Below are 24496 nucleotides of genomic sequence, written 5' to 3'. Positions count from 1 at the left end.
GTATACACACTATGAAGTGCGATATAATTTAATATCATTAAAAGTATTATTTACTTATTAAATCCATCCAAGTTGAGTATTCCTATTTCTCCAAAGAAATCACCAGCTTTCATAATTGTCAAAACATGTCCAGTTTCACTACTATTTTAATAAATAATGGGGGAAAAAAAAACGTTAATTAATTTTATTATATAATATAGTTAAAATATATTTTTACTCACCTAATAACTTCTAAAATTCCATCGGCTATGATGAACATTTCTCTGGCCACTTCTCCTTTCCGGCATATTAAGTCTCCAGGTGTAAATATGTAAGCTTTCATTTTAAGAACTAAGTCGTGTAGAAATTCGGGTTGGCATTCTTGAAATATTGTAACCTATGAAAATTTAATAAATATATTGAAAGAGATAATTTTTTGAGATAACTTAGGTATTACTTTTTTCAAAACCGCTAAATTCACGTGTAACGCTAGTTCGGTTTTTAGTTTATCTGGAAGAAGACCCAGTGCTGTATTTATATCACCACCTCCCTGAATACGGCCCCTTCAACAAACCGGTAACAAAAAAAATAAAAATATTTTTAGTCTTATCGTATAACGTGAGAGTGGGAAGCAAGAATTAATCCATAATTTTATTTTGACATATCTATGCGTTTTCTTCGCTATTAGATTATCGAATACAATTTTAAGGATGTCAGCTCGCAGGGAAATATATTGAGTTACACCTTGCACGACAGGTCTCCCGGCTGACGAGTGTTTTAGTGCATATAAGTGTATAGAATTTCGAACGCTCTAATTCAATTAGTTGAGTATACAAAAAACAATATTCACCTGGACCAAGAGTAGTCGTACCATCTCAGCACTCTCTTTTTCATGCCACTAGGCACCTTATGATGTCGCATGTACAATTTGGCACCGTCCAATAACCGTTCAAACTCCAACCTGTTTGCATTTCTGTTCGTTATCACGTTACCCACCTGTCCTGAAAATAAGGATATCAATAAACACTTTTTGGCAAACATCATTATTTAGTTAAATCGTTAGATTGCATGCGCAACATACCGACAATGGTAGCGAATATGAATACTCCAATCAAATAACTGACGATAGTAAAAACATATCTATAAAATATACATGTGCGCTATGAGAACGTTATGAGAACTATTAGTGTTTCGTTTATTTATTTATTTTGATTTTTTAATATAGACTTTTTAGTCTAGTGGAAAATGTTTCCATGTAATAACAACGATAAATTAAATTAAAATTATTAAATGGATATTTTATGTGAAAATTCATGCTCACTCGGCGTTGGTTTCTGGTGTGGGTAGATCGCCTATAGTGGTTAACGTCAGAGTGGACCAGTACAACGAACCCAAGTACTTTCTAGTTAATGTAGCATAGTCTCCTGGCTTATATGGATACACCCAATCACCTTTGAATCCTTCTGCTTCCGATAATAGGTAATAAAAACATCCAAACCAATGAGCCAGTATCAATAAAATGTGAATTAAATTGATCACTCTCCAAAAATTTGGATAAACAGTTCTTGATTCCACCATATAGTAATAATCATACACTCTGTACACCTAAAGATAAAAAAAAAAATAATTTATTTATTCCACAACTATTTTAAAATAATATATGAAGATTAAATTACATATTAACTTAAGAGAAACAATTTAAATTAATATTTGATTTATAAATGTTGACTTTATAATATATAAAATATTAGTTTTATCATTATTATTTTTTCGAGTATTTGTTTATATGCATTCTTAATAAAAACTTGATTTGTAAGCCCTTTAGCAATTTTGGGTGACATATGTATAACAGACTGAGAAATTTATCTGAATTATACAATACATAATATATATATATATATATATATATATATATATCGTATTATAATATAATACATTTTTATTAAAATATATATTATTTTTTTGTGTAAATATTTTTATTTCATATAATAAATTTAATTATAAAAACCTGTGAGATTTAGTATTTTAGGTACTTCAATATATCATGACAAAATTAGGTTTGTCAAACAATGATCGTATCATGTCTTAAGACGATAATTAAATATTTAACAATACAATATTGAACATATGTTTACTTCGAAACAAACTTTATCTCTGATAGCTTATAACATAAGATAATAAAACTATTATAACTATTCTTATATAACTAAATATGTTTGTAAAATTTAATTATTGAGCTTATACTTTAATGAATTAAAAATTAAATTAAAATACAGTGAATTAGAGAATATAATTACAATTTTTTTTTTATAGTTTAAAGCAAAATGTTAAAACAATAAAAACATTAGAATAATTTAAATGATCAAACCCTAGTTTAAATGATTATCCATTTGACTGTATTAATTGATAATATTTGTAATAAATCATCGAAAAATAAAAAAAAGATTTTGAATGAATTTCGATACAAAATATATATTTCTTCATATTTCATATTAATAGATTCTCATGCATAAAGTTTTCAACGAGAATTATATATACTTATATTAAAAAGATTTAAAATACAAAAATATGTATTAATTTCGACTTAATATTTTTTAATAATATCATTCCTAAATAAAAAAATATAAATTTATTAATATTCAAGAAAACTGTCGGTTTTTTTCACATTTTAATCTTAAATGTTCATAAAAAATATAAAATTCTTATGGTTTCTGATATAGAGTAAAAATAAGATGTTCAATTTGCATGCCTTGTATTTTATTTTCAAAATATAAAATTAAAATAACTCGTTTTATCAAAAGTTATACAAACATTGTCGGGAAAATGTAACATAATTCAGGTTTTTTAGATTTTGTTATTAAAAAGACTTTTGAAAAAATTTAAAACCATCTATTTAAAGTTTACTTTTTACGTCTAATTTTTTTATCTAAAAAAAAGTTGCATTAAAATGTTGGTGCTATGCGAAAGTCTTAAAAAAATCCCATCATTGTAAAATCAATACATTCTTTACTTCACTTAGAATTTAAATTTATGAAAGCGTTCATTATATAATTAATTGTTATTATTTCATGAGTTATAATATTATATAACAGAAAGGAATTTTACGTATCATACTCTTATATGCATATGTCATCTTCATTATCATTTATGTGTGATATTTAAGCCAAAATATTATTAATAATACTATTTCCAATCAAATGTATTTTTTTTTATTAAATTCAGCATTTTCATTTAAATAAAAATTATTATAGCCTATATTAAAATACATAACATATTAAAAGTTTGATAAGCAAATCAGGATAAATTCATTGTATTAATTATAATTAAAATCAAAGCAAATAAGTAACTACTAAAGAATGGATTAAAAAGTAACATATTATTTATTTTTATTTCTAAGCAAGATAAAATATAGCTAAAACAAATTATAATTACATATCTTTGATGTAATGTTTCTTGGTTTAAATCAATAAATATTGTTCATGAAATCCTGTGTAAACAAAATTATGACCTATTGTCATAACAAATATTTGATCGAATCGAATTATCTCACATTGATTTAAAATGTTTATGAATGACTCTAAGATATTTGTGTAACAAATCTATAGTGGGTACAGTTGCCATATTGCAATTATCAACTGCAATTTTAATACATTTTAATGGGTTTTAGTTTTATTATATTTCATTAAATTTATTTATTTGTTTTATTCAATTTTTATTTTTCAGTTAGACTATTGGATACCATTGGACATGTATGGTACTTGTATGGTAGTCATCAGAATTCAATTGTACATAAAATATAAAAAATAATATACACAAGACCATTTTATATATAATATGATAACTAAAATACATTATCAAATATAATAATAACACTGAAGTATCAATCTTGACTTATAAATTATTTTTAGAGAATGACAAAATACAGCAGTCAAATTTTACTAACGCAAGAAAACTTTTAACTTTTTATAATAATATAATATAAATTTTATAAATTATTATTATTGATGGTATAGAAAGAAATGTATGTATATGTTTTTATACTACTTCAAATAAACTCGAAAATATAAATGAACTAAATGTAGTGAATAAAATGTGCAAATAGAATAAAGAAAATGAAAATTTTTTCAAGGAATGAAGTTCTAATAATTTTTTAAATAAAGAGATTATGATGTGTAATGATTTTATAAGTCTAATATATTATAATTAAAGATTGAGAATAATTTCATTAAAAATATCTTAAAATTGCAGTGAAATATAAATTAAAATTACATTTACATGGTAAAAATCATATGAAATCATTAATTACTTACTTAAATAATATTATAGACATTAATATAATATTTATAAAATATATAATTTTTCTGAATTAAAATTTATAATTATATACATCTTTAAATTGTGTTCTTGAAATTTGTATCGTCTGTTACTTAAAATATATTTCTATAATGAAAAAGTACATTAAACGTTTACACTTGGGATGCATTTTAATTAACATTTTGATTTCCTGTCATAACCTCAGAGTAAGTTTTAATAATTTTCTATCCTTCATTTTTTTTCTAGAACATATTTTAATTTATCTTTAATTATTTACCTATTAGGATCGGGAATATTTATAGAAATATTTTCAATTTCACTAAATATGTTTAAACTATTAAGTAATTGACTATTTGATTTTTTTAAACTTGTGAGTTTTGTGAATAACTCAGATAAATATAATTTTAAAAACGCTAAACTACATTTAACTACGTGTAAAAATAACTTCGTAGTTATATTTTTATTGCAAGATCACTTTAGAAATAATAATTTGTATATTTTATCACGGGAAGTATACAAAAATTGTAATAATTGCAAAAATTGAAAAATTCTTGAAAATTGCAAAAAAATTGTATTATTAAATTAAATAGAAAGACTGTAATTAATCTGATTCGTATACATATTTGATCAGATTTGGTTTACTTGGTATCAATAAAATGCTTCAATATTAAATATTGAAGCATTTTAACCCAATTTAATAAATTTTATTAAATTGGGTTATTAATTATAATATATCACTATTTATTTATTTATCTATCTATATTAGAAAATAATAAATATTTTTATTTTATTTAGGATGGCCTATTATTAATGTAAAAATAGTATTGATAAACATATAATTATATTATTATTATGTATTATTTATTAAATATTTTTAAATTATTTTTGATTATCTTAAGAATTAAAATTTAAATCGCTTAATTTTTAGAATACATAAAACTTTAAAGATTTATAAATATATAAATATAATTATATATATACACAAAAAAAAGAAATATATATTACTAAAATTTCCATTATGTTATGTACGTAAAAACAATGTAATTAATCAATAATGAAGATGACTTTAATCACTATATTGTATTATAACAGTATACATTTAAAATATGGTATTTATGAGATTTGAACAAACGACAAATTATGAGTGTATAAAAATTAAGTAATTAAATTTCTAAATTTATTTCTTAAAATAAAACAAAATTTTATTATTATAAGTTTCTAATCACTAATTATTATATAGTCTTAGGTGAATTTATTACAATGATATATTTTGAATAATAACATTATTTCAAGACATATACGATTCAAAAGCAATTTAGATTATAATAATGTATTAAAAAAGTAGTAGAATAGGGGCTTCAAACAATGAATCAAGATTATTATGTTGAACACAAAACTGAAAGTTAATGATTCTATTAGTTTAAAACTGATGATTATAAATTGGTTTTTTTGTTTTAAATTTTTTTTGAAGACATTGTGTTATTATTTAAGTAGTTCTTAAAAGAAATTTATTTTTGTTATGATTTATTAAGATTTTATGATCTAGTCCTGAAAATATGCACTTTTCGTATAATTCAACACGAATTTATAGCTGGTATCTCTTCTACAGGGATACGAATAATCTTAAATTGTCTATATTGATCTAGCAATAACAAGATGTCTACTCAGTCACTGTGTACCTGTACATAATATAATACACTCTCTTAGATTCAATTACGATCATTGACACACGCATACCATATATGTATGCACAGAGAATAATAGTAATTGAAAGTGTTGAAATTCAAAAGGCAATATTGCTGCTGTTCAAAAGATTTTTACTACGACGACAGCGACAATCGACCAAGCACAAATAGCAAACGTGCCTTATCAGCTAAAAGGATCGAGCGACCCCAATTTTTATTTGATTTTATTTTTTGCCCTTCAGCACTCCCTTCTTAACTCGTCAAAAAATGAAAACCTTTCGGTGTTCAAAACGGTTGCTATTAATATCATCTAAACGTAACCAAAATTATGTCAGCCATGTTAAATTGGTAGGTCTACATTTGATATCCATGATGGAACGTCAAACCTTATCTATAGTCTACTCTATTGTCAGTGATTTATGATTATTATTATACATCCAAACTACAAAGTGGAGAAGGGATGAACCGAAAAAGTTGGTGTATGAATTGCTGACAGATTTTTTGGTATGCAAAGGAAGGGATATATTTTTAATATTGTACGAACAGAGATGGGGTATACACTTTGCGCAAACTGTCTCGTCGTTTGTTTTTGTTTTAGGACGTCATTGTGATGTTTCATGCATCGTGCGACATTAAATCGAAAATATACACAGATATATTCATTGCCATCTACGATTAGTTACGATTAGTAATTTATTTTCTTTGAAACACTGTTAAATTAGTATTTTATATCATACACTACATTACAGATTAATTTACAATGAACTTCCTTTTCATAAACACGTATACGAGGAGATATCGGTGTTATTGATAACAGGTATAAAACATTAATATAATCACTCCTTTCCAACAAAACGTGTTATTTCATATGAAATGATACAAATTCACAATATTATCAACATTATACACTATAGATATCATTATACCTTTTGTGCTATTATGATTATTTTTTGAAACTAGTTTATTTTAAACTTAACAGAAATAATAATTCATGTAAATAACATTCGTCATAGTTAATGTATTTATAACGGTTTTCAAAAGTCTTTATATAAACCGAAGGGCGTTAAATTGTTCTCGTAAAGAGTCATAAAATAAATATAATTGTTGAAATTATTTTGATGTATATAGAATAAAAAATCAATGAATAATATATAATTTTATTGAGGATACAAGACATGTATTTTAAACAACTGAGAACCCGAAGAGATGTTAAACATTTATAAAATGTCCATGCGTTTTGGAAATTGTATTTATTACTTAAGCCTTGTCTACATATATGTAACATTACCTACTGTATAACAGTGTTTTATAACCAAGTTATACAAAATGTTATACATGAGACTATGAAAAGTGTCACTAGGCTACATATTTATTTTGTATTAATTTATATATTTATTATAATACAGTTCATTTATTAGCAATTTATTATTTGAATTTTTATATTTATTATTTTGGTGAAAGAGAAAGTCTCTTATTATTAGAGATACTCCGTGCACCGACATACCAACGTTATATATTTAAATTATGTGAATAACATGATTTATAAATACACGACTATGCAATTTGCTTTAAGATAAACTTACGTATTTAGGCAGTGCCGTCACAAGTTTTTACGAGGCCCTAAGACAAAATCAGTACAATTTCCTTACATTTAAGTATATATAACTATTTAAACTGAATAAATTATGGGCCCCAGAATTTATATTTATTGTGCGAGGCCCTGAGCAATCGCTAAAGTTGATTGCCCACTAACGACGGCACTGTATTTAGGCATGATTTTAATATAAATAATTAAATATTTTTCCACTACAAAAGCAATTGGGTGGAAACGTTTTATCGTATAACAAATGAGTACTACATTACTTGGAAATTAATAATAATTTAGCTATAGGTAAACTGAATTTTAATTGGAGGATAATTTCTCTGTGGTTATGATTTTAATTATACGCATCCAACTGGCTAGTTTACAGATGGTTATAAATAAAAACTCGTAAATTAGATTTTATTTAACACAAATATTAGTTTAAAAATATTTTATTTCAAGAATAATTTTAAAGTTTGAATAATTATGAAATGAAATATTAAATATTACCAAATATTCCAATTGTAATTTAAGTTATAATAATAAAATATTCAAGAACTTTTTACTCGACTAAATAGTGATAAATGTTTCTTTATTTTGAATAACCTAAATCATTTTTAGTATAAATTGAATGATATTAAACATCTTAGGTCAAAGAAAAAATACTATTTCATATGCGGACCAAATATAATAAAGAAAGAATGTTAATGACTGATTTTGATTATATGTCATACACTTTGGAGCAAGTTAGTCTTATATTGTATTAGAAAGCAAAGCTAAATATCGGTTTTTGACGAAACCTAGTTTGTCTAAAATCTGTAAATGTACCATGGGGTTAGGACTCAACCGGACTACTTTTTTTTTTTTTTTTTATATTTTTTTATTTAGTTTTTATTATAACTATTACAGCTCAACAATTATTTAGAACAATATAACAGATAACAAAACAATATTAAAATACAAGCAAAGAGTTAAAAACAAAAAAAATATCTTAAGGGTATTCATATAGAGAAACCAGCCTCCAAAATAAAATTAATAATTATATCAACAACTATTTCCGAGTTGGGGTTGAAGATAGGAGGGAGATTGAGAGGAACATTGATGGATATAAGAGAATTAAACAAAATAACGCGTTTCACGTGCAGAGAAGGACAGTCAAAAAGGAGGTGAGGGAGATCGCAAACACTTTCGTGGGAATGTAGAGTACAAAATGGGGAATCGTTTGATCCTAATTTGTATGCGTGAGCAGGTAGTAAAGTGTGATCAGAGCGTAGGCGATTGAATTGTATGATACTTGATCTTGGTAAATTGAGGTTGTAAAACCATGTTTTGTTGAGAACAATTGGTACGATGTTTTTGTACCTGGTTGCAAACTCAGCTGGGAGGTTTGACCAGTATGTATGCCAGAGGTTAGATATATGACACCGTAAAATTGGAATAAAATCAGTACGAGGAAGTTGGGTGAGAGAGGGACATATTAAATTGGACGTTGATTTCACCAGATTGTCGGCGAATTCGTTCCCGTGTATACCGATATGACTCGGAACCCAAAGAAATTGGATGGTATAATTGTCTTGATGGAGTTTTAGGATGATAGATTTAATGATAAGGACTAGGAAAGACAGGTGGGAGTCAAAAGGGTTAGATATTAGTGTCTGTAGACAAGACATTGAATCGGAAGCCATTAAGTATTTGTTAGAGGCAAGGTTTGAAATAAGAGATAAAGCTTCAATGATTGCATAGCACTCTGCAATGAAAGATGAAGAAGAAGGAGGTAGATTGTTAGAGAAAGAAATATGTAGTTCAGGGATAAAAAAAGAATAACCTTCAGAAAGAGGTGAGACTGAGCCATCAGTATACACTACAATGAAATGATCAAAATTCATATTAAGAAACTCAGAAAAGATTTTATTGACCATAGGAGGAGACATTTTTTTAAGTTCCAGAGAAGATAGAGATAAAAATTGGTTATCTAGTCTAACGAGAGGAGAGAATAGAAGAGATTCAAATGATTGTTCATAAAGAGGTAGCTTGGATGATTTACAAATATATTGGTGAAAATTAGACAAAGCACTAGCTGAGATGGATAGAATAGGCATAGACTTAGGTACATAACGCCAAGAAAGAAAAAGAGAATAAAACATATCGAAAATAAGATGATTAGAGTAAGCCAGAGATTTAAGTAGGAATTTAATCACTAACCATTGGCATCTAATATTAAAAGGTGCACAGTTAGCTTCGACCTCAATGGCAGGACAAGGAGTGGATTTGACAAATCCCATAATGTTCCTCAAACAGGAAATTTGAAGTTTGTTGATTTTTTTCCAATTCGAGAAGGAAGCAGAACCGAAAATGAAACAACCATAGTCTAGTTTGGATAGAATGAGAGTGCGGTAAATTGTTAATAGGCAAGAGGGGTGAGAGCCCCACCAGGTATTAGACACTGCTCTGAGGAAATTGGACCATCGAGAAATAGTTGCTGAGAGTGAGGTTATGTATGGTTTCCAGCGTAGTTTTGCATCTAGAATGATACCCAAATAGGTGACATTAGGAACAAAAGATATGACATTGTTAACGTAATAGACGTTAGGAGGATCTCTGTATCTACGTCGAGTGAAAATAACTGAGTTACATTTCTCTGGAGCAACTTCAAAAGATACTCTGTCCAAAATGATTTTTTAGATCTTTAAGGGCTGAGTTAAGATGTTCGACAGCAACACTAAGAGAATTGTTTGAAGTAAAAATGACCATATCATTAGCATAAATGAGACATTGGTGCCCAAGAGACGTTAAATAATTTTCGACAGTGCTCATATATATATATAATATATATATATATATATATATTGAAAAGTAAAGGACTAAGATAACTGCCCTGCGGCAGACCTGTGAAAGTAGAACGAAAATTATATGAGCCAAAGGGAGAGAAGAAGAGATTTCTATGATTAAAGAGAGAGAACAATATGTTGCAGAATTTGGCAGGAGCCTACAAAGAAAGAAAATGTGAGATAAGAGTGGAGATATTGACGGAGTTAAAGGTGCCACGGATATCAACGAATGTAGCAACAAAGAATTGCTTGTTGTTAAAAGAGTGATAAATATGACCTATGAACGTTACGAGGCATTCCGTGGTTCCCAGACCTTTCCTGAATGCAAATATATTAGTTGATAAAATAGAGTTAGATTCGAGCCACCAATGAAGCCTCGATTTAAGCATATTTTCGAATATTTTGCAGAGAAAAGAGATCGCTATTGGTCGGAAGGAAGTATTAGAGTTTTGTTTAGGTATAGGTATGATTTTATAGGAGTTCCACGACGAGGGGATTTGTTGATTATTAAGTATGTTGTTCATTATAGAGAGGAGATAATCTAAAGCGTTTTTTGGAAGTTGTTTAAGCATAAGTGGAGAAATATTATCGAGACCGAACGCTATTGACTTACGAAAAGAAATAGCTAGTTGTAATTCTGATAGATTGAAATTATTAGTAAGAATATGATGGAGACAAACTGAAAGAGTATAACAAGAGAAAATTTCGGATTTGTTAGGGACATAACATGGCACAATTTTAGAGCAGAAACTCTCGAACCAATCATCATTATTTGGACGCATGGGGGGGGGGGATAACGCAGTTTTTAAAATGTCGAGCTGTGAACCAGAGGTGTTGAATGGAGTAGGATGGTTTTAGGTTAGAGCAAAAGCGCTTCCAACTATTTCTTTTTTCATGTTTTAAAGTTCGAGTTGTGAGGAAACCTGTATTACTGTATGAGAAAAAGTCGGACATAAAACCTGTGCGACGAAAAATTCTAAAAAGAGAGGATCGATTTTTCACAAAGTTGGTACAAGTAGAGTTCCACCATGGTGAAGTGGATGGGAAAGATTTTTTATCTAGTCTTGAGCTGGAAATTGTCGATTTTGCTACAATATCAATAATATTTGTGAACGCTGTATAGGAAATTAGAGGATTAGGATCGTTTGGTAAGGAGGAAATTGAGTTTTGGATGTGGAGAGAGAATGATTCCCAATCCGTTTTATTAAAGTTAAAGTGAATAGACATATTTTGAATTGAATCTGGATTGGAAATTAGATGCGTGAGATTAGGAAAGTTAGTTTTTGTGGTAATTGGAAAATGATCACTACCGTGAGCCTCACATAAAGTGTTCCATGATATCTTCCAAGCAAGGTCGGCAAAAAAATAGGTCTATGGCTGAGTCGATTGAGTTTAGGCGCCCTACATGAGTAAGGACTACCGTCGTTTAAAAGGCATAAGCCTAATGAATCTATAGTGTCATATATCTGTTTACCTCTACGGGAAGCTAGAATGGAACCCCAGGCGGGTGAAAGGCGTTGAAGTCGCCGCAAAGTAGAGAGTTTTGTGTAACTAATTGAGGTGATAGGTGTGATAGACAATTATTTTATTGAACAGGAGAAATAGGAATAGGTATAGCTAGGAGCGAAGACAGAGAAGATTCAATTAGGTTCTGAAGAGAGGAGGGAGAAGACGGAGAAAATAACGAAGGGGAGTTAAAAAGAGATTCAGATAGTTTAAGGGATAGGGTACGTACCCAAGAGAAATCATTTTGGGTACTTTCTTGTAAGAGAGATTGGTTAATAGAAGGTTTGTTTAAATAACTCCCATTGGGAGGAGAATACGATTGTAAAACTGGTTATGTAATATTTCCTTTAGATTGAGGGAAACTATGTTTATGTTTATTTTTTTTTTGAATTGAAAAAGTGGTGATTATCATTTAGGCTGGGGAAATGATCGTTATTAAGAGGGGGGGTTAACTTCCGTAATTTTAGAAGTTGGAGACTGGTTATTTACAATGTCAGAGTACTTGAAAGCAGAAGTATAACAATTATTTTTCTTAAACACTAACGCATCCTTGTTAGACATATTTTCGGTAGCCATGATTTTTTTGATGCTTTTTTGGGTAGACCATTCTTTGCAGCTACGGTCTGTAACCAAGTGAGGTGACTTGCAAAAAAGACAAACCGGATCAGTAACTTGGGCGGAGTGACATGTACCGAACGTGTGCTTAGATTCACCACAGTGAACTGCACCGTGCCTCTCTACGGCAGTATTTTAGTGTGTGTCCAAACCGTAGACAACGGTTACACTGAACGGGCGAACGAATACTGGGCTTAACTTCGAATATCATGTTGAATAGCGAGATGACAGGCGGAATTTTGGTTGCAACAAATTTCAATTCGACAGTGCGGGTATTTATAATAGTACCATCTCTTTTTATGGGAATACGTTTAAAGTTTTCAATTGGAACAGGAGAGTGGAGACCCTCAAAAAATTCCGCTTCTGAGACATTGTTATCAAGTTTGATAACACCATACGAAAAAATAAGTGAGACAGGTATATTTACCTGAAAACCATTGTCACTCGGGATTTTAGAACTTAGGCATAGATTGCCGTTGGTGATTGAATTGAAGGTAATTTTAACTTTTTTTGAGCCAACTGGTTTAATATTGGTGATACCAGTGAAGTTGGTAGAAAAGAATTTTGCTATTTTGAACGGGTGCAAATTCCCTAAATTTTTGTTTTGGTCGGTGCATTCGGCGAGTGCAACCATTGATTATAAATAGTATAGATAGCTCACTGCAAAACAAAACACACGGCTCGTTAAATGGCGGGTGTCGCTACGAGGCGCTCCGCGCAATTATTAGTTTTGGCGGGTGTCGTTATAATCGCTAGTAGTTTACAAAAGTGGGGACTGCTATTTGGGTTGCTCCCATTTTAATAATAGATAGGCCTATTTTATGTTTAATACCTAAATATAATAAAAATTGTCTGTAATATACCTATACAGGTCATACTATTAAGTTTTCATTGGAAAAAGGTTATGACTATTATAAACATGTTACATTTTAAAATACAAATAAGCGATGTAATATTATATTATATAAATTAGCCATATAGTAATCACATATTCACATTAACATATTAATTATTTTAAATACAATATAAATAGGTACTCACATAGATTGTAAATAGTATTTAAATAAATACTATTTATAATCAATGGTACAAACTATATTGAAAAATAAAGGGAATATGGATTTACCAATTTATTTTATTGTTTGGCTAATGTGTGTAGTTTTCTCAATGCCCCTCTCGACCACCAAGACCATTGTCGTAGTTTATTTTTGAACGAATTGAAATATTTTGTTACTATTTTTAAGGTATTTAATGTTTGTCTTGGTACAAAATAAATGATTAATATAGCCAACACTAAACAGCCATCGGCTAATGGTTAAATTTGTGTATATTTAATTCGATAACCGTTTACTGCCTTGTGTTTTTTCAAAAAAATATGTGTACAAAAAACTTATAAATCTACAAAACAACAGCCTAAATTGAGAATACTACAAAACAAATAATTAATTGTAATATATTGTGATACTAAAAAAAAAAAATGTTTTAAATGTTTTAATATTTATTTAATTATGTTTTCATGATAATATAAGTATATTTCGAAATAGTAAGTAGTTATGACTAGTTATGAGTATGTAGAATATTAATATTTAAATTCAATTTAATATCAAAACTATCAACACACCTTTAATTAAAACTGGTTACAACGTGCTATTACGTGTGTATAGTGTGTTACGACAGTGACAAAACAACGCGGGTCCTCACTATTTATAATCAATGTCAATACCATTGATTATAAATAGTACTATTTACGTCTTACCGAGGACCGACCGCCGACGTTTAGTAACGATTAAAAATAATATTATTTTATTCCATTATAATTGACAAAATTCCTTATCGCCCTCTATCGGCAAAAGTTTCTTACGCAGCATATTTTGTATTGCAGTGAGCTATCTATACTATTTATAATCAATGGTACAACAATAGGACCATTATATTCCGGTGAAAAATATTGGAGTCGAGCATTAATATTATTATTATCGATAGCCGGGTTTTGGGTTGTTCATGACATAGTTATATCTGTAAATAACGTGATACATGAGGCGGGCTCATTAGATCGGTCATTGCCGTTAATAGCATCATCAACAATAATAGGCTCGTGCGCGTTATCAGGTATGTTATAATTGAAAGCAGTGTTTGATGTATTTAGAACCGGTGGATTATCTATTATTTGTTGTAAAACTGGAGAGACGGGACTGGTTGGATTTGTTATAGCTTTAGACTTAGGTGAGTAAGAGACGAGTGAAAAATCAGAACTGGATCCCGAGCTTTTATTGTGAGTTGTCGGTTTTATTTTGTTCGTTGACGAGCATTGGCCAGCGCGAGAGCCGCCGCCCGAAGACGACGACATGGATAAAGCGAACCAATTAGAAATATAACAAATATGTATATATATACACAGAGACTTTATCAGCAAAGGCACTAAAAAAGATACACGACTATTCGGAACGACGTGAGAACGTAGACTGAACCGGACTACTTTTAAGTGTTTAAATTGAGTCGTACGGTAGTATAATATATACATCAATAATTATCATCACGATAAATTTCATAACATTAAATGATTGATAATCAAATAACCTAACTAAAACTAAATTAATAATAATAATAATAATAAAAAAAAAAACCGTAATTCATTAACACTTATATTAAGAGAATACTTAATAATTTTCTTCCATATATCTTTTGACTAATTAGTTTAAAGAACATAACTTTAAAATTCCTAAAAGTGTAGTACTTAATTTAATATATTCGGTAAAATTTAGACAAGTTTTTGTTGTAAAAATTGTACGATATTTAAGATATTCTCTGAATAATTTAAAAAAAAAAAAATTACCATCTGTATTCATAATATACAACCTCGGGTAGTGAAACTTTTAAATTTTTACTGTCCAAAAAAAGTTATAACCGAGAAAAATGAAGGCATATCTTTGCAAAATCAATAACTTCTTCAATTCACATATAATATAAAATGTTTGTTAAAAAAAATGCTGGTTTAATCATATTTTGAAGAAGCCGTTATGCATTGAAATGTTCTTTAAGTTCGACTTATACACAGTACAGGAGGTTCATGCAATATTTACGTGTAAATTATACTTAATTTTTAATATTTAATTATAAATATGTAATTAAATATTCCATTAATACCATTAAAAAAATTACAAAAAAATATGGTTGGATTATTTTGTTCATAATAGCGATGTTAATTTGAGTGAAAACATGTAAAGATTTTCACAACTTTAGGGTAATTATAATTAAACGAATATCGTGTACTATTGAATATATTATACTAAGTATCATGATAAAAATAATGATCTATAATTTATGTTTTTTTTTATTGGACAAGCTACATAAAAATGGCAACAATAATGTATAAAATTATCGGAGTATATTAAAAATAAAGTAAAGCCATATGTATAAAACTAGTTTTATCTATGACTAGTACTTAAAAAGAGAATAATTACAGGAATCAGTCATTTTGAATAAATAAATATTAAACTTTAAATTCAAAACAATAATCAAGAACAAAATATTTGGGATTTCTATTACGAAGTTATCTTCTGTAGTATTCTCAATATGAATGTGCTTTTTTTCTTTATATCAGGTATCCATTCAATTTTAGAAAAGCACAGAAAAACTTATGCCATCCTTCAGCTGTCGATTTTGTTCCGGTGAGAGAAAAAAAACCAATGTCAAAAAACAATTTGAGTGTTTTATGAAAAAATATAAACATATGTGTGTGTTATATGCATATATTTTACTGTCACTGCTTGTATGTCACAAGCGTCTGGATTGCATGTAGAGTAAAAGCTCATTTGTTCGTATACAGCGTATTTGTACGGTATTGAACAATTTATCTAATGTATGGGCACGTGATAACAAAATAAAAGAAAAAAAAGAAAATATGTTATGAAAAAAGAAACACGTGGCATTTATTACGGTTTCGTCGCCGAATTGGAGAAGGTTCTTTATGAAATTATCTACTCATACGTGTATGTGCTAAATCGAATAAAACGTCGCTTCCGCCGATAAACTTTGGCTGCCGTGTTATGAGAGAAGAACGTTCATAAAAAACAACTCACTGTTAAGTCGTGGTAAATATAGGCATCATTACTCGATGTGTTGAGATGATTGACGTTGACAACAGCATTTTATTGTTCGGCCGATAGAAAGATTTCTGGTTGAACGCATGGACCAAAAATGTCTAATATCAAGAGATGAATAATATGTTGGGTGGTGATACGTTAGAAGTCATGGGATAGTAATAATTGTTGGCCGACTCGATCACCGCTGAAATTTGTGGCACTTATATAAAACCGATTAGCTGCTGGTCAAGGCAAGAGAAATTGTATTTGTTTTAAATATTATTCACACGTTTTGTAATTGAATGAAAAATATTGATAGTCGGATAATATACGGTTTTAATAGTAACATTCTTGCTGTAATGTCCGAACAAAGGCAAATTAAAAAAAAAAAAAAAATAGTAACATTATAACTTTTTACCTTCTCTTCGAGAGTACCAGGTAACGTAACTATAATCGATATTCCGCGATCAGTATCCGTGCACTCTTGTCTATGTACGTAATTATTATAATTTATAGAATGCTTAAAAAGTTGGGAAATTTTTTCCGCTGCTTTCGGTTCGAACTATAACTTAGAAACTTTTGGAAGTTTTGTTAATACTATGTTACATAATAGCTCATAATACGCGTAGAGGTATAATGATAATAATAACGTTGATCGCTATAATAATTACAATAATTGTTTAGATCATGATTTCTTACCTTGATGAATCGGGGGAACCGGAGTATGGGGTGCACGCCAATCTTAAGCTGGAGCAAGTCAAGTGGCGTGAGGGCTATAAGGTCGAACAGGAACGACCGGGACCGGATGTAATGGCCGGCCAATTTTCTGGTGTTGTACACCATCAGGCCCTGTTCCAGGTAACCTGTGCGGAACTGAACGGCTACATCTAACAGGAACACGATGTCGCTGAACGCGTCCATGGCCGACCACCAGCCGGACGCCATGTGCTGCAGTTCGGGCAGGCTTTGCCGGACGATGGCCGTCCATAGGTTGTACAGGGTGCAGCCGGTCAACACCATTAGCCAGTTGAAGTAGAAGTTCTCGTCCGGGTTGACGACGGACCACGGCAGTTTGTTTTGCTTCCTGCGCAACCGGCGTTTCCGGCGCATGTACTCGATGTTGTCCTGCGAACCGGAACTGCATTCGCCATCATCACCGGTGTCCAATGTTTCCTGCACGAAAACGTACACACACGCCCACGGTATTATAATCGTAATAACGACGTGTCTCATTGAAACTAACCAAATAGATCATGCGCGCGGAGTTTATTTATATATTATTATGCCACATATTTAAACTTTAATTATTGGTTTGTTGTTGAGCCAGAAGAGTCCATTATATAATTTATACCATCTTTAGTTACCATTTGTTTATAGTTTTTATACCTTTGTCCGTAGCTTTAAGCACACACAACACGTATACACACCTGTACACATCACCAGCACCACGTAACTCGTCAGTATTTGCGTGGCGTTCCAATCCACTAATGAGTGAGCTACAAAAAATTATATATGCACACATACACATAGTGCAAACGACACGGACAGCAGCAATCGTGCGGGCAAAGTTGCAAAACAAGCCGGGCGCGCGAATTACTATTATTCGCTCCTGAACCCTACACAAAGTGTATATGACATATACTATACGTAGTATCACAATGGAAATTATAAAATTATTTGACCTATTATACGTAACTTGTATAGTATGTATATAATTTCTTTTGGGTTAATTTTTTGTTTGAAACATTTTACTGGAGTTAAAAGTAGCATATGGAAATTAAATCATCCTTTTTCCTCTGAAATATTTTTTTGGTATTTTTGTTTATCTACTTTTGGTTATTTTTCGCTACTCACGTATATAAATATATATATATATATATATATATATATACTTAATAAGTGAATAACTAATACATAAAGTTGAATTATATTTATTCAATGAATTGTAATGCGTCTATTCGTAATAGTATACTTATCTAGAGAATAAATTATGTGTGTAAAACCATCATCTGCAGATAGCGTTGTGGCCGGAGGATGTGTAATAATATTCTAGGAAAATCTTTTTTGAAAATAAAAACAACTGAGGTAAATATTGTACCTTTTGTAGTGGCTGTGTATTTGTATAAAGCGAAATAAAAGTGTGCTTTATGTTAAGATTGTTAAATATTTATTATAGAATAACAAACAAAAACGTTTAAAAACTTTATTTCACCTGAGGTAATTGTTGACAATCCATTTATTAGGATGTTCCATTTCCTCATTGTTATAATGACGGTAACTGCTCTGTTAGAATAAAACGTTAAGTATTTAGAGCGACTATCATAGCAATGGCATTAGAAAATGTATGAAAATGATTCATACTAATAACCAAATGCTGCCTTAATTCGTTAAACAAATTGACTAATGAATTCAATTTTGATTTTGCTAATAAATTATTCATAATTTCATGTAAGTTAAACTAATTTGATTTTCAAACCTAGAAAAATTATTAAGAAGTGAAATCAGAAAACGATGAATGTAATGGTGTTGGTCAAATTATATGTTTTATGGTTTTAGTCAAAATAAATAAAATATATCATAACTTTATTATGACATATATTATGTATTACAGCTAAATAATCGCAATTTGGCATACAAACACATTGATAAATAAATAAAAAATAAACTATTAAATTATTTCGATAAATGATAAAAACATAAAAAAAATGTTGGTAAAGTTATAACTTATCTGTTAGTACTCATAATTATGGTAATGTAAAGGCAGATTTGTTTTCTATCTTTACGAAGAGAAACTGGAGTCTGATAATTATAATTTTGATGTCAAATGTGCATTGTTAAATGAGTTATAATTATTATAAATGTATTTAATATAAAATTATTTTCAGTGAAAGTATTTAGGAAAGAAATTTGCTGACTCGTATTTATTGTATGTAAATTACTTCTTTTACAAATTCGGAATTATGCTCACTTGAAAAAAAAAATTGAAAATTGACGTGTCAGGCTGACCTTCCAAAATTCCATAAATCTTTTTGAGTCTACCACATTCGATATATTTCATTTAACTTGAATAAATTACGTAAAACGTGTGTTTTTATTGTTCGTAACGTAAATGTTAGGTATAAATTATTTATATGCAGATACTTAATGTGCATATTTTATAAAGGATCAACGATGAAACGGATTAAAAAAAAAAAAAAATCGCATCATATTTCTGAAAAATTATATTCAATAAATATAAAATATACATTTTTACGTTCTGTTATACTATTTAATTACTTAAGTATTTGTTTTTTCGAAGAAAATAGATTTAAGTTCATCATACATACTATATGAATGTGCGAACAAATAACAAATAATTAGTAATTATCAGATATATTATCATATTTAACAACAGAGCTGCATCGATAAATAGGTCATTTGGGTTTTTTTCAATGTGGTGTCATAAGTGTGTACTGAATATATAGTATATTATACATAACAGATAGCTGCGATTTGATTTATCGTGGAGATTCTATATTATATCATGAAATACATGTATATTTACCGACTCCAATAGAGAATCGATTGTAATTAATATACATGTACGTACAAGAAATAAAGAGAACCGTAGAGAAAAACATCATGAATATTTGAACTCGTTTCAGGGGGTATGCTATCTATTGGGGGGGCAAATCATATTAAACGCATACAAGGTGCACTCAGCGACAGCACGCACATATTTTTTTGTATTATGTTATGTCTGTGACGGTGAGTCGTCGAAATTCTACGAAATTAAAAAAAACTATTATTTTTCTATTATATATACCGATCGTGCTTTTCATTTTATACCGTAATGGCGGTGATTATTGGTATCAAATACACCCTTCACAATCAGTGCCACAACTAGAATTCTTGGAGCCCTAAGCGAAAAATCCAGCGACTTTTTTGTTTTAATTTTCTTTTTCTATTTTTCGTTTTCTTTTAGCAGCTCCGCTTAAATACTTTCTTAACGTTGACATAATTTTTAAAACCGGCAAGATTACTATTTACTAATAACCAAGGCTCGGAATTTTAGGCATTTTCATATTTGTCTAGAAAGTGCATATTGAAATTTTGATTTGATACAAATTCGATTTATAGTATGTATATTTCAGGTATAAAAATTTTTGTTGCATGATTTTGCATATTTTGTTATTTTTGTACCAATTCGTATATTTTGGGATTAAGAACGTTTATATACATATTTCATGGATTTATCTATTATTTTATTGCTCCGGCTCTCAATGCACTTATCAATAATATTATAATTTTTATAGTACCGAAAACTCGTATAATGAACACCGCGGGCCCGTATTTATTTTTATACAAATTTACCACTGTGTTAATATCTTGTAACATAACATAAACAAATTGTAAAACTATAGGTAATTCGTAAATAATTATGTTTAACCATTAGGTTATCAGCTTATACACAATATTATTTCTGTTCGTTATAATACCGCATATTTTGATGTTTTTAAACGCATATGTATGCGCATATTTTAGTACTTTTTAGCGCATTAAGTTTCGAGCTTTGCTAATAACTAATTAGGTATAATATCTTTAAGACGTAAAAATTGAGACTATGAGAATATCATCAGTCAGACAGTCGGACAAGCAATTATGTGCTCGCTACATGCCTATATAAATATGCTTCAAACGGCGATTACAATAATTATTTCGGGAATCCCAAAGGTATGTATAAAAATAACTCATAGTATAACACTATAATATGTTATCTATAATATTATAGCTAGTATATTAATGTGCGATCCGGAGGGCCCCGTTCTGAGAAAATTGTAATTAATAAAAATAATAAAAATATACAAGTTCAATTATAAGAATAAATGCATTAAATAATTTTTATGTAATTTATCATAATGAAATTATTTAGGAGGTGGGACCTTGAAACCAACCACAAGAGGCTCCTTTGCATGGGCATTGCCCCTGCTGCCCCTGCGGTTTTTGCGGCACTGTCCACGATTTGAGCTGAGTGCGCGAAGTAAAGAGTGGAATATGTACGAGTGAAACGGTATTGACGTTTACAAACAATTATAAAATTAATTTACCGTATTGTACCAATTGTTATGGAAAGTTATACAATAACAACTAACAGCATGTTACTCAGACAAAAAAATCATATTACAGTTTAATGATTTCTGATGGTTAGGGTAGGCTGTATTTATTATAAGTATAAATATATTATGGCATTATTTTAGGTCGTGATAAAATTATTGAAAAATGTGAAAGGGGTTGATTTATCATACTCCAAAAATCGAGAAAAAAAAAATTGTTGACCTAATATTCTTACATAAGGGCGTAGTTAATAAGAATTACATATTATTTCAATTCATCCCTCTATACTTTCGCTTGCATTAATCCTATAAATGTATGGATACTTTAAAATTAAATTAGTTTCTACTTTGTTTGGGATTGAGATTTATCATTATAAGATCTAATTAAAGATTATATGGTCATATAAAAAACTTTAACAAATAGGCGATGGATCTTTCTCATCATAGTTTCAATTAGTATTATAATAGTTTTAATCTCATACATAAATTAGTAATACATTATTAAAATAAAGAAAAAAATTAGTTAATTTTTTACTATTTATATTTAAAATGGCTGGGTGAGATTTTAAATTTACCTATTGACATATAATAATTATATTTGCTCTCTTGAAACCTAAACTGGTAAACGATTTAAGTGCTTATACATGTTATGAATAAGTATTTACATGATAATTATTTAGCAATATCTGTTATATATTTTACAACTTTTATTTTTGCATATTTAACGCTTTAGAATTTTTATTTTAAACATATCATACACATATTATGTACCTTAAATGTGTATGTAATTATTTTTATTTTTGTTTCTGTTCGGTATCAAAATCGTTAACTTGTGTTTTTTTCACGTAAAAAAAATTCGCATTCAAATTTCACAACATTTGGAAACAATAGAACATCAACATGATGCCACCATATAATCTTTAGGCTGAAAAAGCTTAAATATCGACGTTTTGCATATTGCTAATGTACTGGTGTAAAGCTACCATTTCTCATGCACAGTATGCATATATTTACAAACCCTTCCACAAATGTTGGACATAAAGCACATATTGGTGTTCGAAATTCACACAACCAGAATAATAAACGGAAAAAAGTTTATAAATTTGAACGTTATCTAAAAAAAAACTTAGAAAAATATATCTCACAGTTGAAAAATTTTTAAGATATTAAATTTTTGAAGTTTCGTATAATATTTCGTTTGATATTGCTTCTGGTTAACAACAGTTATATAATAATAGGTAAAATGATTATAATTTGCATCTTAATAGAAAATATGAAACGAGGGTATAAGACCTAAAATCAATACTATTGAATTACATTATTAAATACGATTTTTATTCTTCTTGCAAAAATAAAATTACTTGGCACTCAAACGAAACTCATAGTGATTTATTTTATCTGTTATCAAATATGAAAATTGAAAATTAAAATTATTTTTTTAACGGTAAATATGGAATCGGAAAAAATTATTTTTAGTATATTTTTTAATCAAATTATGAATAGAAAAAGTGTTAGTTAATTGAACTCTTTTTAGCTTTTAAAAATATTGTATTATGCAAAGGTATGATTAACAAACGTTCAAGACAATGGTAATTTTATAAAAATCCTAAATATATTTTTATGCGTTTCAAATATAATTTATAAATTACATTGTTTAAGTTGATATTAATTTCGAGAGATTAAAATTAAATAAACACTTAATTCTATAAGTATATAAGCGTTGTATTTGAAGAAGACAAACCGCTAAAGATTTTTTAATAAAAATGCTACATTGTTATATTATTTCAAGGTAAGACTTTTTAGTGTAGTTCTTCAAAATTGAAATTAAATTTAAATCAACTGCTTTATATATTCCATTATTTCATTATATATACAAATTTATGTTATGCAATATAATATATCTATACAATGTTAAATCAAATAATGATCTAAATACATTATAATGTTTATAAAAACGTTTTAACATTATGGACGTTTAAATCATAAAAATGACAGTCGATAATCACTCTAACATTAAAATAATAATTTTATATATTTTAAAAATTAAGCAGAAAACCCAGACCATAATTTAGTGCTGGGGATTCTTATCTCTACTATTAAATTATCTTATTCTAGTTAAATTATACAAATGGAATAAAATTGAAGTTGTTTTCAAAAATACATTAGAAAATTTCATTTTTAAGACAGTAGATATAAGTGTTATAATGTTATAAAAACGATTTTCGTTGAATTCAAAATTGAGCAATTAATTGCTCAAATGTATCAATATTAATACGTATACTCATAAAATACATAAGCTCATATATAATATAGTTATTATAATTATATATTATCATACATACGAGTGTACACTCTGTACATATCCTGTATATCAATAATAACTGCAAGTAATTTTATATATATACAATAAATGATCTTGATCTGACAAATGTATACATTTAAATGAGTATTTAAATATTTAAACAAATAACTGTAACAAATTAGTCAGTAAAAATAATGTATCATTAATAAATATTATCCATAATTACACATGAGATTTTATTTTCACAAATCATCACAAATCATCCTGAATAAATCTAAATAGGACTAAGGCAATATATGATTGTGAAACCAACAAAATCAATTATGTAAACGGACATACATATTTATCCATTAAACTTTTTTAATGTCATATAATAATGTTAACCTTGAAATATTAATGAACGTATTACTTGTTATCATGTATTGCACTTGATTTATATTTTATGTTTTGTGACTTATACAGCCTCCTCGTATTAAACATATGTAACTCAATACATAGTAATTAGATGAT

General features: G+C 28.6%; 1 protein-coding gene across 6 annotated transcripts in view; it reads right to left on the bottom strand.

The window, feature by feature from the left end:
* LOC112690326 overlaps positions 1-24496 on the bottom strand; it is a 149860-nt gene that overhangs the window by 6348 nt on the left and 119016 nt on the right. For all 6 annotated transcript variants that reach the window (XM_025564309.1, XM_025564310.1, XM_025564311.1 and 3 more), the window contains 7 exons: positions 17291-17764; positions 1301-1584; positions 1061-1119; positions 830-980; positions 437-542; positions 222-376; positions 55-141 (listed from right to left, as the gene is read on the bottom strand). In XM_025564309.1, coding sequence (XP_025420094.1) covers positions 55-141; positions 222-376; positions 437-542; positions 830-980; positions 1061-1119; positions 1301-1584; positions 17291-17764 — 1316 coding nt within the window. The remainder of the gene's footprint in view (positions 1-54; positions 142-221; positions 377-436; positions 543-829; positions 981-1060; positions 1120-1300; positions 1585-17290; positions 17765-24496) is intronic.

The sequence above is a fragment of the Sipha flava genome, unplaced genomic scaffold, assembly GCF_003268045.1.
Source record: "Sipha flava isolate LNK unplaced genomic scaffold, YSA_version1 49_pilon_pilon, whole genome shotgun sequence".
NCBI lineage: Eukaryota > Metazoa > Arthropoda > Insecta > Hemiptera > Aphididae > Sipha > Sipha flava.
The sequence above is the reverse complement of the archived record's forward strand: the minus strand, read 5'-3'. Positions and strand labels throughout refer to the sequence as shown.